At 43.0% G+C, this 19,517-nt stretch overlaps 1 protein-coding gene across 3 annotated transcripts in view; it reads right to left on the bottom strand.

Moving 5' to 3' along the window:
* The window catches only part of IGF2R (insulin like growth factor 2 receptor), a 315,579-nt gene that overhangs the window by 164,338 nt on the left and 131,724 nt on the right, over positions 1 to 19,517 (bottom strand). For all 3 annotated transcript variants that reach the window (XM_029596695.1, XM_029596693.1, XM_029596696.1), the window contains exons 18-21: positions 9,883 to 10,045; positions 9,321 to 9,500; positions 2,428 to 2,523; positions 1,296 to 1,397 (exon numbers count right to left, since the gene is read on the bottom strand). In XM_029596695.1, the coding sequence (XP_029452555.1) occupies positions 1,296 to 1,397; positions 2,428 to 2,523; positions 9,321 to 9,500; positions 9,883 to 10,045 (541 nt within the window). The remainder of the gene's footprint in view (positions 1 to 1,295; positions 1,398 to 2,427; positions 2,524 to 9,320; positions 9,501 to 9,882; positions 10,046 to 19,517) is intronic.

A 19,517-nucleotide genomic window follows, 5' to 3' on the forward strand; every position in this document is an offset into this window, starting at 1 on the left:
ATGATGCTGCCACCCCTATACTTTACTGTTGGGATAGGGTTTGCTGAGGTATGGGCAGCATTAGGTTTGCACCATACATAGCGTTTTGAATTTTGGCCGAAAAGCTCCTTTTTTGACTCATCTGATCACAAAATCTTATCCCACATTTTAGCTGGGTCACTCTGATGCTTTTTGGCAAACTCCAGTCGTGCTTTGATGTAGTTTCTCTTCAGTAATGGCTTCTTTCTAGCCACCGTCCCATGCAGGCCAGTTGGATGCAGAGCTCTTGATATGGTTGACTGGTGCACCTCCTCTCCAGTCTCAGTCACTGAACTCTGTTGCTCCTTCAAAATGATTTTTGGCCTCTCTGTGACTTCCCTCACAGATTTTTTCTTGCTATGATGCTGAGTTTTGAGGGTCAGCCTTGTCTAGGCAGTATCTGGGTGGAATGATGCAGCTTCCATTTCCTCACAATTGATCCAGCAGTGCTCACTGGGATATCCAAGCACTTGGATATTATTTTATGGCCTTTTCCTATCTTGTGCATGTCTAACTCTCTTTAATTTCCTTAGAATACTGTTTGGTCTTCATTTTCACAGCCCTCCTTCAGATTCAGTCTGACCAACGGTACTGGAATTAGGGGTCTTTTATCCAGAAAAGTTTACCTTTTTTAATGATTCATAGGTGGAGGATAGATGTAAGCCAGTTGTTAGGGCAGTATCTTTCATCTGTGTAAACTTGGAGCTTCCACAGCACAGGGTATGAATATGTATGCAAGCAGCATTTTTCAGTGTTTAATTTTATTTTGCAAAAAATGCACAGAAATAATGAATTGTGGCTTTGAAAATTTACATTAAGAGCATAATGGTTTGCAATAAACACTGTCTGAAACCATCTGTGTCATTTTTAATCCACACAAATCTGATTTTGGGGGTGAATACTTTTGCAATCCACTGTAAATAAAATGTGTGGTATTCCTATAATATGAGGGAATATTTAACATTATCTTTTCATTTAGCTCCTGCCTCAATGGACCTTGAACTGGATTTGGTCTGTCAACTTATACGAATAAGCAACAAGGTTAGATGTTTAGCTCTGCCATCTATCCATGTGGCAGCAAGTTACAACCTATGCAATGATTTTTGTGATAAACTGCTTAAAGATAAGTATTCTGGCAAAGAGTAATGTCAGCACACAAGAAGTCGGATTTTAATTCACTTTTATAAAGACTGACATTGTTTCCTGATGACCAGAACAAGCCAACCAGAAGGGAGATTAAAAGAGGATGGGGTGAGTAGGGCTGACCGGGACTTCACCTTGAATGTTTTCCCGTTTCCTGGAACGCTGTATCCAGAGTCAGTAGCCAATGGTTGGAAGTTGAACACAAAGCCAGTGTTTACATCGTACACAGTACAGGTCTATTAAAAAAAACAAACAAACAAACATTAATTAGCAAGTGTTTTCTTCAAAGTAAATCACGGACAGATTATAATTACAACAGCTATAGTGCAGGGTCATTCTCATCATCTCTCTTCATTAGGGAAAGGACAGGACTATTACCCATGAGAGAGAGTGTCTTGTGTTAGGCAAATTCCCTCTCCTTAGGGGAGGACACCATGCAGTAACCGATAGGGTGGATCAACAGAGCTAGTTCAATTACTTAAAAGTTTGCCATGTTTTGGATGTGAATATTCACAGAGCTGCACATATTTAGAGACCTTCATATTTTTTTTTTTTAATTTTTCCCAGGAATTTCAGGTTATTTATGCCAAAAACAAAAACGAGAAAAATCAGTGGAGAAATGTGACTCATTTTTCAGGGTAAAGAATAATTTTGGTGCACAGAAGGCAGGATAAAAAAAATATTAAGAATATCCTTCCACTTGGCAGCAACCCTCTCTCTCTACCCTGCCTCCTTCTCCCCCTAGTGCAACAGCATTCAGCCATAGTGGTGCTGCTCCGGGTTTCTCCTCTCGCCTTGCTGAGGCTCTCCAGCTCTGCAGTCCTTATGGGCAGGGCCAGGAAGCCCGGCCCGCTCCAGATCTTGCAGTGGCAGTGCCAAGAAGCAGGCACTTTAAGTGCTTGGTGGGGAGGAAGGGGGGGGAAGCAGAGCTTGGCCCACCACATCAGCAGCGCTGGAGGGCGAGAGGACGTGAAACACTGCAGGGGTTTTGGTCTGCACTGGCTGACCTTGCATCTGCGGCTCTGGGGCTGTTCTTTAATTAGCCTAAAATGAAGAGTAAAAATCGGGTGAAACTAATTTAAATTGAAAATGAAGAACCCTCACATATTCCACAATACCATACGGTAGAAAACAAACTGCACTTGGAGTACGCTGCATCATTTTGGTGTCTGTGCTCCACTGTGGACCGTCGATGAGGAAGACGGCAATAAGGAATGCCAAAGTCAAACGTGTCCTTCAATCCTCTTTTCCTCTTTCAATTCTCACCTGACTTTCCTCCTTTGTGACTGGACAAGCAGCTTCAGTCTTCCATAGAAAGATGACCACGCAGTCTTGATTTTGAATGAATTTTGGGCTGCTAGCCTGCAAACAGAGCGTAAACAATGAACGAGAGAGAAAGAAAAATAAAAAAGCAAAAGCAAAAAGCATACAAAAAAACCAAAGGAATTATAAGCCGATCTTCAAAGCACTGCTTATCTGGAATAATCACAAGTCTGAGATCCTCGTCTCCCACAAAGTCTTTTCAACTAATTTATTTTATTTATTTATTTATTTATTTGAGGCTTTTATATACCGATAATCGTTTAGTAACATCACATCGGTTTACATTCAACAGGAACTCACAACAGCGCTATGCAATAGCAGCAGTGTTTACAGATAACTATTAAACTTGAGATAAATAACTGTTCTGTACAAGGAATGAGGAAAGCAAGATAGCTTTACTATTCTTATCACTCTCTCAGTATTTATCCCATGCTCTCTTGAATTCAGATACTAATTGGTCTCAACTACCTCCACTGGGATTCCGTTCCATGCATCCCATTTCTATAGACTCCTCCTGAGTTTACCCCCTTTCACCCTCCTTTCCACTGAAAAAGGTTTGCCTCCTGTGCAGGGAAACCTTTGAGATAGTTAAATGTCTCTATCATATCTCCCTTATATTGCCTTTTCTCTAAGATATGTCCTCATAGGCTTTAGAACAAAGACCACTGACTATTTTCGCAGCTCCCTCTGGACAGACTCCAACCCATTTAAATCCTTCTGAAGGTGCAGTTTCCAGAATTGTACTCAATTTGCTAAATGAAATCTCAACAGGGATCTACACAGGGGCAATATCACCTCCCTCTTCCTGCTGACCAGTCCTCTCCCTATGCAGCCAAGCATCTTTCTTACTTTTGCCGTTGTTTTATCCACCTGTTTGGCCATCTTAAGATCATCGGATACAATCAGCCCCAGGATTCTGCTCTTCTTTATGCTTAGAATAATTTCACCCCCAATACTGTCCCTCTCCCCTGTGTAGTTGCATCCTAAATGTATTACTCTGCAATTTATAGCATTAAATCTTAGCTGCCAGACCCCAGACCAGTGGTTCTCAACCTTTTTCCCATCGTGACACACCTGACAGGCCACGCTCACATGGGTGACACACTGCACATTACAATAAAGGTCCGGTAATTATTTTTATTGTTAAGAATGACACAAGGAAAAGATACGTATTCTGTCCGAACAAAATTTGCATAAACAGTAAACATTCCACACCAAAACAGCACCAATTTCTAGTATTCAAACAGTAAACACCTTACCTAAGAAAAGGCAACACTGAAAATATTACATCAGGCCTTAAGACACCAATACACCTCCTATTAGGAAAACGGACAGTCAGGCTGCTATAGAGCCCTACACAGAAACTACACGCCAGCAGAAAACCTCACCTGAATCACATGTGCTGACCCTCACCTAACAAAGAATAAAGAGACCAAAACGCATAACAAGAAGCATGCAGACAAAAACTGAATTGGAAACTGCAACAAGCCAGGGTCTCTGGATGCAGTGCAACAAAGGAAAAAAGAAACATCACCCATCCTTATAAAACAAATCAAGAAATATAAAATCATCAGCAGTAAAACCATACTAAGAAAAAGAACAGCTGATGAATGGAATATCCAATAATTAAAAACTCATATCAAAAATTTCTAGATACCAATAAAATATTTCAAAATACCAGACACAAAGACCCAGTAATGAAAAATAATAAGGATACAAAACATTTTATACTCTCTGTATACTTGGGAACGTTTGCTATCCAGGTGTCCTGAGATTGTTTTGAATTAGCAGGAGGAGGGATGGTTTGCTTGCAACTTTCTCCTCTCTCTCTCACACTGGCTCTCAGTCACTCACATATACACATGCTTTGTCTCTCTCACTTATATAGGCTCTTACACATTTACACACATGCTGTCTATCTTTTCACGCTTACACACACACACACAGGCTTTCAATCACACACATACATGCTGTCTTTTTCTCTCACACAGACTCTCATTCACATGCTCTCTCTTTCTCTCTTTACACGCAGGCTCTCAATCACATACTCACATGCTCCCTCACCTAAACCAGCTCTCAATCACACACACATACTCTCTTCCACATGTACACGTTCTCAGTCATTCACATACATGCTATCTCACTCACACACATACACACAGGATCTCAAACACACATGCTTGCTCATTCACTCACTCACTCCCCCCCCCTCCCCCGAACTAGCGGCAGCAGCAGCAGCAGCCTCCTCCCAACCCTAAAGGTGGCAGCAACCATTTTCAGCCCTCGCGGAGAAAGGAGTCCCATCGGCCACGAGGGTTGATGTTGTACCTCATTTTACTCCAAGCTGCGCTGCTCATCCTTCAGGCCTGCCCCTCTTGTCTTTTCTTCGCATTAGCATGGTCTCTTCTTCCCGTGCACACACCCGCTGCTCACCACTTCCTCTTCCGGGATGCGGGAAGAAGAGAGCATGCCGGTGCCACTGACTCCAGCTCTCCTGCCGCGTTCCACCCTGGCTATCAGCATTTTAAGCCCGGGTGGAGGACCTATTTTGCTTGGGTAGGGGGAGCAGTTGGGTTAGCAAGGGACCGGGAAGTGTGGCGACACGCCTGGTGTTCTTGGCGACACACCAGTTGAGAACCGCTGCCCTAGACCATTCCCCAGTCTTTACTAGATCCTTCATGTGTTCCACACCTTTCTGGTGATGAGTGGGCCTGAACAGAAAACCAACATGGAGAAGGAAATCCCCAGAATCCTCTGCTTTTCTTTAGCTTGCCTGGGCTGAATGAACTCTAAGTGACTTTCTGAGCATGACTTGCAAAATTTCCCTGGATATCTATAAAGGCAGTCAAGCTGGCACCAGAAAGGTGAGGCCTATTCATAGGGTCTCAAAGAAGAAACCAACGGCGGGACCTTCAGGCCATACGAACACTACAGAGGCATTCTTTCTCAACACAGCCATGTGTTAATTACCTTGACCAGCAAGATTCTAACAGAACAAAGCACTACCTAGAGAGTGATTGGTAAATGGGCTCCACTAAATAGCCCCAACCTCATGGGAAAACTAATCAGGGCAGTTCAGAGATAGTCATCATGTGGTTGACATGACAACTTATGTAAATGATTCTTTGGGCAGTCACGCAAGTCTAGAAGCTTCCACAATATTGAATATTATCTATAAAAGAAGGATCACTTCCAGTATACGATGAGATGCTGGTGGACAGGTTGTCAGAGACATGGCATCAGCATCTCCTGAGAATACTTATATTGTTCAATAAAAGATTATGTTTTTCACTGAAAATCTAAGTGTTCTTGTCTCCCTGGCCATATTAGTCATAAAAAATGGCATGGCACTTAACACTGGCTGTCTACTCTGTTGCAGGTTTTGGTATCTTTAATAATAAAAAACCTAACAAAAAAAAAAAAAAAAACACCTTTCCCTGACAATACTTCCTCTATATCACTCACGAAAACGTTGAAAAGAATTGGTCCAAGGACCAATCCCTGAGGCACACCACTAGTAACATCCCCCTCTGAGTAAACTTCATTTACTTCTACCCTTTGTCACCTTCCACTCAGCCAGGTTCTAACCAGTCAGTCACTCTAGTTCAAAAATGATCATGCAAACCATATGCTGAAACATTTAGCTGGCACTGGAATAGTCACTCATAGGTCCACCTGATAATGTTGCTTTCACAACAATGAGCTATTGCAATTCTGCTTGTGAGCTAGTCTCACAAGCAGCCTCTCATCCCTTACCTGCAGCGCGGTTTGGAGGCTGTCGCTGCCACCGCTGCTGCCGACCAGGCCTCCCATGCGGCCTGAGAACTGCCAACCAGCCTTCTCTATGCGGCGGGCTAGCCGCCGCCGCCATCCATCCTCGCAGCCTGGAGGCCACCACCATCTTTGCCGCCTCCGCCCGCTTCTCCTCGTGTGGCCTGGAGGCCGCTGACACCTCCTGCTATCTTCACAGCTATGCCGCCGCTGAAACTTTTCCCTTGCAGCCTGGAGGCCGCCGCAGACACCACCGTCTCCTGCGTGGCCTGGGTGTTCCTCCTTCCTACTCTTCGCGGCCTTGAGGCCACCAAAGCTTCTCCCTTCTGCGACCTGGAGGCCGCCCCCAGTGCCATCCCTTCCGCGACCAGGAGGCCGCTGCCGCCATCCTCTTCCGCGACCAGGAGGCCGCTCTGAAGTTCCTTTTCTTGTGGAAAGGAGCCACCGTCAATTTTCTTCCTTCGCGGCAGGGAGCCGCTCATGTTGGGGTCTGCTTCCTCTTCATTCAGCAGGCTGTAGCTCTCCAAGGTCCTGCCGCCTCCGAGGCGCGTGGCCACACCTCCTTGCTTCATTTAAAGGGCCAGCAGTGGTCAGTCCTCCTGGGCTCCTCCTGCTGATGTTCCAAGGTGTTTCCTCTCTTCAGCCCTACAAAAGGGCTCAGCCTTCAGTAAGTCTTCGTCTTTGCAAGGAGTTGGTCATGGAGTCGGACCTCTCCTGGATCTTCAGTTCCAGCTCTTCCTTCTAGAAGTCCTCCGTGATCCCTCTTCACTTCAAGGCACTCTGTTCCTCACAGTCTTCGTCCATGGTTCCTGAACCTTCGTCTTGATCTTCGTTCCATATTCTGGTCTCTCGACGGATCCCATCCTCTTGTCTTCAGATGTCCTGATGTCTCCCTGTCTCCATGTCCAGACATCTCCTTGTTTCCGGATGTCCAGACATTTCATTGTCTTTGGATGTCCAGATGTCTTCGCCCTCTGTTTTCTTCCATCATGTTCCAGATGTCCCTGCAGTCCTCTTCCCTAAAGGTCCCTGATGTCCAGATGCCTTATATGTCCTGATGTCCCGAGGTACTGGTGTCCTTTCGTATCTGATATCCTACGTTCCAGTCCTGATGTTCCAAGTCCTGGTCTTGATGTTCCGAGTTCCAAGTTCCAAATCTCGATCCTGACGTCTTTCATCCTGAAGTACCATCAGTTCCCAGCTCCGGGTTCAGCTTCGCTTGACCCGGACCTAGTCTCCAGCTGACCTTTCCTGGGAGTAAATCCATATCAATTCGGTGTCCATTTCCTGGTGGCTGGAACCCTCTTCCAGCAGGATCTGTCTTCGAGCACTGCCCGTATTCCTCCTTCGTCCTGAGCTTCCGTCTTGTGCTTGTTTCACTGTCCACATGGTCCGTGACTAGCCTCTAGGTTGGTTGTAGGGCGTGCCTGGGACAGGGTGGTCCGTGACCAGCCCACGTCCGCTGTGTAGAGTGCCCCGAGGGGCTGTGCCTGTCTAAGTCTCCGAGTATCCTGAGTCCTCGTCCGAGTAACTGGAATCCTCTCCTCAGTCTACGTCTGATTTCCTTCCATGTCTGAGCATCTAGCGTCTGAGTTCCAAGTTCCAAGGGTCCTCGCCTCGCCTGAGTTCCATGTTCCAAGGGTCCTCGCCTGAGTTCCAAGTTCCCTCGCCTTGTTCAAGTCTTCAAGCCTAGTCCAAGTCAGAGGTTCCGTCTTGTTTCTAGTTCCAGTACCATCGCCTGTCCTCGACCTCTGTCCCTCCTGCTGCATCTGCTGCTCCCTAGTGGCAAGTCCGAAAGGGCTATCGAGTGGCCGGAGGGCTACCCCAAAGACCAGCATTGCGTTGCTGGGTCTCTACCGGTGCGTGCAAGTTCGGCGGAGGTCAGTCTGCTCCTCCCATGCTTGGACACGTCTTGCCTGCCGCAGTGCTTCCACGGAGTTCCTCTCTGCAGTCGCATCGTGGTCCAAGGGCACACATCGCCCCGGAATCGGAAGTGCTCCCTCCCACAGATCCCAATATGATCTGCATGAGAGAGTTGTCAAAAGGAAATCTTTTCTATAACTTCATCACAAAAGTTATCAAACTAAAGTGCTTGGCCACAACCATACAAAATACTGTAACTTTGGACCTTATTAACAACTGGGAGGGAAAAAAAAATCAATAATGCATCAGCTGAATGGAAGTTCAAACTTTTGCAAATGACATATTCATGGTTTTATTATTTTAAATGTGCTAAAATCTGCAAATAGTAACACTGCATTAAAAACTTTATAAAGTAATATATGTAGCTGTCACATACTGTAACTTTATATATTTTTTACTTGCTGTATTTTTATTTTTAGACTGCCTAGGTAAAACTGTACCCTGCCTCGAACTTCAGAGGGTGCTAATTATAAAAATTTAAAATAAATAAATAAATAAATAAATGAAATGAAATGAAATGAAACAAAAGCACATCTAGTCCTTCTGTGCTAACAACTACTATGTAACTATGTGGGAATTTCAATTTTATTCAGACTTGTAATCTCCTAAAAGTCTTACCAAGTATCAGCTTACTTGTTGGCCTTCCTTATTCTATCAACCGTCCCCTCTATTCTCATTCAACATCTGGTGAATTTGCATTGACTTGTAGTTAATTACAATTGCCAAGTCAAGATCCTTCATTGTGCTTTTGTTATCCGGGATTGCACTACTCTCACTCTCACTATTTCTCTTTTCAGTATCTTGCCCCCTCTCATGGAGTCCTTGTGTGCCTGGTCTTAAGGTGGTCTGTCATCTGCTTTGGGTCTTCTCTGCCCTTGCACCCTACGTTGATTAAAGACCCACGTTTTCAATCGTGCTTTTGGTCAATTCATTATGTACTGATTCAAACACCACTTCTATTATTTGGCACTACCTTCTCTGCTAGCACGTGGATCTCAATGCTCCGTAAGACCCCCTGGTTTCAGGACAATCAAAAGTAGAGAATAAATTAATAAACTTGATTAAAGGCTTAGGCTGATTCTTTGATGTGGCAAGAAAAGTAGATTGTAATCCGTATGTAGCCCTTGCTTTGACATTCTTACCAGTGAACCTTCTGAGCAGATCAGATGGATTTTCGTAGTGTACGTTATTTTCTCCCCCTCTGCATTAATGCACTCTGAGCCGTTCGTATACTCCAAGAGGAGTCTACCTTTCTCTTCAAACACTGGACCCTTGCTTGCAACCCCAAGATTACTGATGGAAACAGTTTCATGCAACACACCCTGGAATTTAAAAACAGAAACAAGTTCATTTGGTAAAATTCGGCTTCTTTTCCTCACATCTCAAATTACACTTCAAAACCTGGTTATCTCCATCTCCTAATTCATGCAGAAAGCAACAATGGATCTTAATTTAAGAAATCAATAACCTTTTCCCCCTTCTGCTAGTTGAAATAATTTTCGTATGTTGCCTCTGTACATAAAGCCATTGAGGCAAAGAAAACAAACCCCTACACCCAAAGTAAATAACTTGAAATTGAAGATTCAATTGCTAATTTCTAATGTAGCTTTGAAAGACATTGTTCTACTCGCTCATATTTTGAAAAAGGAAACCTCAATCTGCAAAAGGAATAAACTGTGGAGCCGTATATGTAACAATGCTTACTTCATCTTTCCCATACATCATCTGGCAGGCTGAGCTATATCGGTCGCAACCAGGAACTGGGTTCAAAGGGCGGCACACATTTAGGTAATACTTCTTTCGTTGGTCTGTTGAGGTGTCCATCGCATACCAGTTTTCCCCACCTTTGCCCTCAGATTTGGACAAGCTTAATTTTCAAAAGGAACACACATTGTTTTGTCACTAAACAAGTCAATACAATTGGGCAAAAAAGTTGCCTGTCTTTAAAACGACCCAGCCTCGTGTGTATAGTGTTAGATAATTTTCAGCACTATAAGACAACCTGAAATAAAACAGATATTTTATTCAGCCCCAACAAATTAAATCTGCTTTCTCCACGTCTTTGTGACTCTGACACATGCCTGGTTCCATCAGAGTGCATATGCCCCATGACCACCGGCCCCTGTTGTAACCCAGAAGGGTGAGACCTGAACTCAGAAAACTAGAGAGGAAATACTATTTGACATTTATTTTTTTTTTGGTCTGGATGAAGAGAAGAGCAAAAAGTAGGGAATGCCATGAAACCCTGAGCTTCCAACAAATCCTCCAAAACAAATTTACAATTTGTGTTTAAAACAGTCATAAGTTTGACAACATCCCTGCCCAATTACAATTCAATGAAATACAATTGTCTTGTACTAAGTACTGAATTAGGTAACGCCTACAGCCATCACTGCCCATGTCCAAATTCCATTAATATTAGCTCTTAGAAATTTTTAGATTGAACCTGAAGCTGCCCTCGCACAACTCAGAATGCTGTAGGTAAACAGAGTTCCTCAGTAAGTTATTTAAAAAGCTATGAAGTAAATAAAAAAATTATTCAAGTTTAAAAATCCTGGGGTTGTGCCTTTTTATTGTTTATGTTTGAATTTTTTGTCATGTAAAAAATAAACCACTGCATGAGAATCCATGGTTACTGCAAAACAATAATTACAACATTCTTTGTGGAAATCTGGCAAATTAACATATGGGCTTCCTATTGGATGTACTAAGCTTGGAATTATCCATATTGTACTAAACACTAACACAAACATTGTGTTGCCTAAAAGATAATAGCCATTTTGCCCTGATTTAACACATCACAAATGGCCATTTTGTAGGTATTTATGTATATTTAAGCTCAATTATGAAACTACCTTCCTCACCACTTGCCCAACTCCTGTCCTCCCCCACTTCCAATCTGAGCACCAGAAGTGCCTGACTGGTGCATTTAAGTATTTGCCACATCTAAGAGAAAAGGATAGCGGTGTAGCTAGAGGGCCAGAATAAGAATTTTTCAGAGCTATGTTTCCCTGATCTTTTAATTCAAATCTTTTCATTGACTTTTGTCAAAAAAACAAAACAAAACAAAAAACAACCCATGTACAGACACAAAGCATACCGTGATAAGGGCTTTCTTCATCACCAAGACCAGATTTTTAAACCCGGCGCGCACAAATCTACACCCGATTTTATAACATGCACGCGCAGCCGCACGCATGTTAGAAAATCCGGGGTCAGCGCGCTCAAGGAGGTGCACACTTGTGCACTTTGCACGCGCCGAGCAGCCTTCCTCCGTTCCCTCTGAGGCCGCTCCGATTTCGGAGCGGCCTCAGAGGGAACGGCCTCGGAAGGAACTTTCCTTCTGCCCCCCCCCCACCTTCCCCTCCCTAAACCCTCCCCCTTACCGTTATCTGCTAAGTTGCGCCTGCTTCCGGGCAGGCATAGGTTATGCGCGCCAGCCGACGGCCGGCCCGTGATCCCGGGCACAGTGGCAAATGGCTGCTGTGCCTGGAAGCTCTGGCCCCGCCCCTCCCCTTTTTTCAAGCCCCAGGACATACGCTCGTCCCGGGGCTTGTACGCATCGCCGGGCCAATGCAAAATAGGCTCAGCACATGTAACCCTTTTAAAATCCGCCCCTTTATGTTGAGTGACAAAATTTTCATAGACGTCATCTTTTTTTTCGTCCAGATATACCTAAGCACACTAACCATCTGGTAAGGCCCCCAACCTCTAATCAGCTGTAAAAAAAATATATATATAATCTGCTTAATCTAAATTGCCAGACTATCCAATCCCATACAGTCCTTGCATCATCATAATACTGGAACGACTTGTATTCAAAACCCCGATCCCTTTCCCCCATTCTTTATTCAATGTTGGTGAGACAGAGTCACAACACCAACCAATGGAGGAGGATCACAAGTCTTCTTCGATGGAAAAATCAGAGCTCTCCCCTTAGGCTCCCCACATCCTTCTGTATTATCAGAAAATGTAAAAAAAAAAAAAAATTCAGGACCAAGTATCTCATCTGGCCCATCTCCTATATAAACTTCTAGGTGACCAAAAATAGCAAACATTAAACCAGGTAACCTATTCATAGCGATATTTTTCACAGTTCAGACACAATAGTCCAAATTTCATCCTCTTCCACTGTAATCAGAAGACATTGAATCTCCCGAATTCCTCCGTAGCCGATGCCTCCCCTTCTCCATCCTCTGCCATTTCGGCAGCTCTTCTTTTGCTGGGGGCGGGGGGGGCGCAGAAGGTTTCTGGCTGTGGGGCGTTTTAACCGTCATGTCAGCAGCTGCCAAGATGGCTTCCGCCTCATGTGCAGTTTTGACTTTTGTGGTGATGCAATGGATCGTGATGATCAGACCCAAGGGGAACCTGTAACGGTACCCCCCTCTTTGCGCAGCGCTGATGTTACTTCGTGAAAATTCTATTTATTTATTTATTTGCTTTTATATACCAACATTCGATCGAGATATCACATCGGTTTACATATAACTGAGTGAATAGGGCATGGTCTGCCTATTTTACATTGTAACGTGGTAACTTGTCTAAGATCTAAAGAGATGAATATATATTGTAACAGTTATAATACATTAATATAATATTTATAGCAACATTTATAATAAATATATTAATATAATAACATTTTACATTGTAATGAGGTAACTTGTATTAGAGCTGGAGAGAAACATTTCTAATATGACATGACAACATTGCTTGGGAAGATAAGATTGGTTGAGGATTTAGGTAGAGGTTTCGGGAGGCTAGCTAGGGGAGGCTTTTGATGAGTGGTGGGGTGGGGGTGGGGAGGAACAAAACAAAGGGAAACTGAGGGGGTATTTTCAGATCTTTCCCCAATCACCTTTTCTTCAAGGTGATTGGGGAAAGATCTGAAAATACTGCAATTGGGTGAGACTCCCACTGCCATGTTTGTTGCTTTCTGGCTACTGCTAGGATTAGCTCCTTAATGAGGAAGCATAAGAAGCAAGCCATGATATCTCGCGGTTTATTGTTGGGCCCAACGTTTGGTGGGCTCTCTCGATCTCTACAAGCTGTTTCGGAGAGGTAGGGTCTTGGCAAATTCCTTGAGATAAAAAAAAATCATTTATTTTCTTTACCACCTCAACGCAGTCTTTGTAGTCACCGAAATCTTAAGTTACAACGCCGATTCCTGTTTTCAAGATCTTGAGTTTTGATTGCACTAGAGCAGAATCATCCACTACTTGCTGGAGATTATTTTGTAGGTTTTTAATTTTGTCGGCTTGGGTTTCTAAGCGCACATCTCATTCATCTACGCGATGGCCTATGTCCGCCATTTCCTCCTTCAGGTCAGCAATCATTGCGAGTAATTCTTTCAGTCTCTCATATCCTTTCTGATATCACAGAATCATTGTCGAAACTCATCCCGGGTAGGTATATTAGTTTGAAGCGCTTCTGCAGACACCGCCATCGTAGAATGATCATCCAGCTGCGAGCACATTTCAGCCTCATCATATAGGCCTGGCTTGTCTTGCTGTTCTGATACCATTTTCACATGAGAAAACTGCCGAAAATCCAGCTCAGTTTTCTTAGCGGCCATTAATCTTATTTTAAGATTGCAGGATATTCTCTTTAGTCACCTTTTAAGCAGAGATGGTTTTAGATTAGCTTTAAATGGGATCTGGGTTAGCTAGAGCTCCAGATCATGCGGCCATCTTGCTCAAAAGGCCACGTCTCCTCCCCCTCTTCTCATCTTTTAAATACACCAGTGGCCAAGTCTGAGCAGAGACACTAACTCGGATGACTTACCAAGAAGAGAGCTTTCAACTTGAAAGTGTAAGGATATTTTAAAATTTCTAATGGTTTATTTTTACCTTTAATGTGAATACAGTACTATATAACATAGCAGTAGGTCTAATCCTTAAGGAGGGAGTATGGCACATTTTTCAATAATATTACTTTGAATGAAAAATGTGATTATCATAGCTGATTGCAATTTCAGATACAGCTTTAAAAAATTGTAGAAAATGACATTTCTAATGTAAACCTCCAATAATGGGAAACTCTGATTCCACTTACTGCAGTAACATCAGAAGTCAAGTTTCCACGGTAGAAACAAAAACAAAATCTGATAGCTGATAGCGACTATAAGGCCTATGCCGTCCACCCGTTTTCCCTTCTCGCTGCAACACCAGACCACACTTGATCTCTGGCTTAACTTTTGCTTCCTTACAACTCCAGTATCTTCACCCTTTTGTCCTCTTATTAGGGCCTCTTCTAAAGCAGGGGTGGCCAAGTCCAGCCCTCAAAAGCCACAAACAGGTCTGGTTTTCAGGATAGCCACAATGAATATGCATGAGATAGATCTGCATGCACTGCCTCCACTGTATGCAAATCTATCTCATGCATACTCATTGCTGTTTGTGGCTCTCTCAAGGACCAGAGTTGGCCACCCCTGTTCTACAAAAATACTGAAAAAAAATACTGGATTCTTGGTCATTATTCACCCTCCCCTCTTCCTCCTATTCACGACAGTGCACATATTTAGATCCTTAAATCTCACCTCGTAAGCCTTATATGTTCAGACAGTACCATTCTGGCAGATCTTCTCTTGACTGCTTATACTCTTGATGACATCTCCAGAATTGGACACAATACTTTTGAGGTCTCACTAGAGATTTGTACAGTTATAGTCATCACCTTTTTCGGTATATTCTCTGTCCCGATGTTACTAATCTGTATCTCGCCAATACTCATTGCATTGTTTGACAATCTCAAAATCAAATATGTTCAACTCTAGATCCCTCTCGTTTGGTGCACATCAGTACCTCACCCCCTATCATTGCTACCTTCTTGGGTTTCTGTAGTCCAAATACAAGACTCCCCCCATTTTTAGATCGCTGACTCATTTTTAGGCATGCTGGGAGAAATTTATATTAAAGGGATCAATGTCTGTCTGCACAATAACTCTCTGAAAAAAAAAAGGACAGAAATTCACCAAAATTTGGCATACAGGAAGAAAATGGTAATCTCTCATACCACTTTGAGCAACATAAGCATCAGGTCAGTATGTTCAAAAAACTGAACCTAAAAAAAAAAGCTCCATTGCTTTCCAGAACAAAGAATTAGAAGCTGCAGGATGCGGACCAGCACTGGATTCCAAAAAGTCCACCCGCTGCCCACAACAATACAAGCAGACACCAACTTTTTTTTGTTAGGAAAGTAAAGGCAAGAGAAAAACAAATGCCACCGTGCTTTTCAAAAGTAGTAACTGAAAAGGGAAGGGGAAAAAGGCCGGCATTCATAAATTACAATATCTGGAAACGTGAAGAGAACTTGAGAATGCAGTGGGGAGAGTTCAGATGTAAATGGAAGAAAAAAAACACAGCTAATAGGGTAAAACAAGGGGCACGAGATATATTTTTTTTTATAAGATATGTTAGTGGTAGAAGGAGTGCAAAAGTGGCGTTGCGAGACTCAGATGAAGAATACGTAGAGGCTGATGAGTTAAAAGCAGAATTGCTATCGGCTGTGGTGGTGGTCCATATGGTGCTGTCTGCGTATGATCTGTTAACTGCGAATATTTTCCGTCCTGAAAGGTTTGGATACAGTTACTCATGCCTTGATTATTCTGCTTCCCTGTTTGTAGGTCTGAAGCGATTACAGCTGCTGTACAATATGGCTGCTAGCTTGCTGAGGGGTATAAAGAAGAATGATCATCTTACCCCAATTCTGCATGAGCTGCATTCTTTCCCTATTGAGGCTAGGTCACAATTTAAGCTTTTGTGTTTGATACAAAGATATTTTTATTTAGGTCCTCCAAAATATTTGGCAGATTTTTGCAATCTTATCAGCCTGGGAAAAAATTGTTTTTCACAGAAGGAGTTGTTAGTGATCCCGCCTTTAAAATTAGGCTCTGCAAGGAAACAGGCCCATAGTTGTATAAGTACCATATGGTGGAGTCTGCTTTCTGTGGAATTATGAAACAACACCATATGAAAAATAAAGTCTGAATTTTTTTTAAATCCAAAATATCCACTTCCCCAAATTTAATAGCTGCGCTGTAAGTCGCCCCATACGGTCTGTGTTTCACTGATAAGATGCATTGGGAAGGACAATTCTGTAATTAAAATCATATTGTTTTTGTGTGTGAATCACTCAATAAAAATTGTGTTTACAAAAAGAAAAAACGGGAGGCTGTAAATGTAATCTCCCTCAGGATGTTTTCATGGTTAAATTAGCTTTCCCAGAGTAACTAGGGATGCAAATGTTGTCACTTTGTAATCTTAAATCAAAAGGTGTTTATCATAATATCTTGAAAGAAAATGTATTTAAGCATGGAATATTCTATGGGGCGGATTTTAAGAGCCCTGCTCGCCTAAATCCACCTAAATCCGGGCGGATTTAGGCGAGCAGGGCCCTGCGCGCCGGTGCGCCTATTTTACATAGGCCTACCGGCGCGCGCAGAGCCCCGGGACTCGCGTAAGTCCCGGGGTTTTCAGAGGGGGGCGTGTCGGGGGCGGGCCCGATCCGCGCGGCGTTTTCGGGGCATGTCGGGAGCGTTTCGGGGGCAGGCCCGGGGGCGTGGTTACGGCCCGGGGCGGTCCGGGGGCATGGCCGCGCCCTCCAGACCCGCCCCCAGGTTGCGTCCCGGCGCGCTAGCATCCCGCTGGCGCGCGGGGATTTACGTCTCCCTCTGGGAGACGTAAATCCCCCGACAAAGGTAAGGGTGGGGTTTAGACAGGGCCGGGCGGGTGGGTTAGGTAGGGGAAGGGAGGGAGGGGAAGGTGAGGGGAGGGCAAAAGAAAGTTCCCTCCGAGGCCGCTCCGATTTCGGAGCGGCCTCGGAGGGAACGGAGGTAGGCTGCGCGGCTCGGCGCGTGCCGGCTATACGGAATCGATAGCCTTGCGTGCGCCGATCCCAGATTTTAGCGGCTACGCGCGTATCTACTAAAATCCAGCGTACTTTTGTTTGCGCCTGATGTGCCAACAAAAGTACGCCAAATCGCGCTATTTGAAAATCTACCCCTATGTGAATAGCATCTGACTCCCTTATGTGCATAAATATATAGAATAAAGCTTTTAATTAATAAGAACATACAGTCTCTGGTGTTTGCTGGGCTCTTGGTAACTTTTTCATAGCACGTTCCAATAGGGACCATATAAAGTATAGTAACACATATGTCACAGATAGAGATAAAATCACATGCCTACAGAGTAGAAAATCTTTCATATACCAACACAATGTAGAAGACTAAAAGATTCAAAAAACACTCATTGACAGTTTCAAATCAAAATTGCCAATGTTGTCAGTAGTGGATCACTACTAGAATCCCTTTCCAAATCTGTAGATAGATTCCTGAATCCATCCTATGTAAGGAACTCTGGGCATTTTATCGCTCTGTTGGATGAATTAAAGCTACCACTGAACCCTTTCTTTCTAGTGACTTTGTATATAGAATTTAATATACTGCAGAAGAAAGCTACTGCGATTGCTCAGGCAGTATTAGATCAATACCCTAGGGAAAGTCGTATCCCCACTCGTTTTCTCATTTTTCTGAGACATATTGCACTTAATAGGAACTTCTTTGTGTCTGAAGATCATTGTTTTCCAGCAGATTAAGACCGCAATGGGGGCCACTATGGCCCTGATACTGCATATCTGCATGTGTCCCATTTCAAATCATCATGTTTATACAACTCTGTATCTTGGTCTTTTATCTCTATAGGATGAAAATATAAAGATGATATATTTCTGATCTGGTCAAGGACAGAGATTTCTTTTGGACTGGCTGAATATTTGAGACCCTAATCTGTGCTTTGTTTACCATATGAATAGGACATTTCTTTCTTTTTTGGATATATATTAGTTTTGGTCCTGGATGGCATTTTAGTTACTTCAATTTATAGAAAAGAAACACTTAAGAACACTGTACTGTACAATGCAAGTCGTCATTCCTGGGTTTTACATGACAACATACTGGTCGGGCAATTTCTTTTAGAACACGCCAGCTGTGTTCCTCTCGCTCTGATTATGTAGGCCCAACAATTTCTATTGCAAGGTTATCCCCGCAGAATAGTAAAAACTACTTTTAAGTGGGCACTGTACATCAATCGGGATTTGTTTGTGTCATCTCCGACCGACAGCCTGGATAGACTTGCTTGCGTGTTGCCGTATTCAGGACGGGTGCTATTATCAGAAGCCACTGGACTGTTTTGACTCCTCACGAGATTTTTATGGCCACTCCCCTGTTTTACATTTCATAGAGGTCTCTTATCAGGCCCGCTCACTATTACTTTCTAGTAAGTAATTTTGTCACCCTGTCACTTGTAAGAAATTTTGTTTGAGTTTTTCTTCTGATTGTGATTCTTCTAGTGTTATGTGATATTATGCCCATGTGCACACATCTACTGTATGTAGGGAAGACTACAAAATTAAAACTCGCATTTCCGAGCACTGCAGTTGTGTTTGGCTTCACATACAGAGTCCCCTCTAGTAGCACATTTTTAGCAAACACAACATGTTATAGACTTTTGTTCTTTGTGATTGGGAAAGTTTCCCCTAACGATTAAAGGAGGGGGATCATAACTTTTTGCTCCAGTGTGGGCAATGCTGGATTTTTAAATTTCAATCATTGCATCCTGAAGGTCTTAATTATGAAACTGAATGGCCTTTTTTTATTTAAGGATTTTTTGAAATTTTGGGGATTTGGGTTTTTGGGGTTTTTTTTACTGCTTTATTGATGCTATCTTTGTTTGGTTTATGGTATGTGCTTTGCTGCCTACTGCTTTCTATTTGTGGCTTTGTGTCACATGAATTTTCATGCCATTTATCAGAGGCTGCATAGTGACAACTATGATAATTCAGATTTGAAACGCTGTCACTGAGAGTGGTATTTGATGCTTTTAGTCTGCTACATTGGTGTTTGTATATGAAAGACTCATCTCTGCAGGCATGTGATTTTATTTTTATAACCATGGATGTGTGTGTTGTTGCTATACTTTATATGGTCCCTATTGGAACTTGTATACACTTTTGTATGTTTTTAATTACAGAATTGTCCCCCAATGCAGCTTAACAGCAAAATAGTGACTGTGATGGGGGACTTTACTTGTAGCTATTAAATTTGGAAAAGTTGGATATTTTGGGAGTATTATTTTTGAAGTACCTTTTTTTGGTGTATACCACCAACTGAGTTTGTGACTTTATCCACCATTTTGTATCTGGATATTATAAAAAATGTTATTTGAAATTTAGAAAACAACATAAGGGCAGACATTCTGAGTTATTTTGGGGGAGTAGACAATTGTTTGGCTAAATAAGTTTTGTAATTACTGTGATGCACACTTTTCAAATTTTCAGAAACA

The sequence above is a fragment of the Rhinatrema bivittatum genome, chromosome 3 (assembly GCF_901001135.1).
Source record: "Rhinatrema bivittatum chromosome 3, aRhiBiv1.1, whole genome shotgun sequence".
Classification (NCBI taxonomy): Eukaryota; Metazoa; Chordata; class Amphibia; order Gymnophiona; family Rhinatrematidae; genus Rhinatrema; species Rhinatrema bivittatum.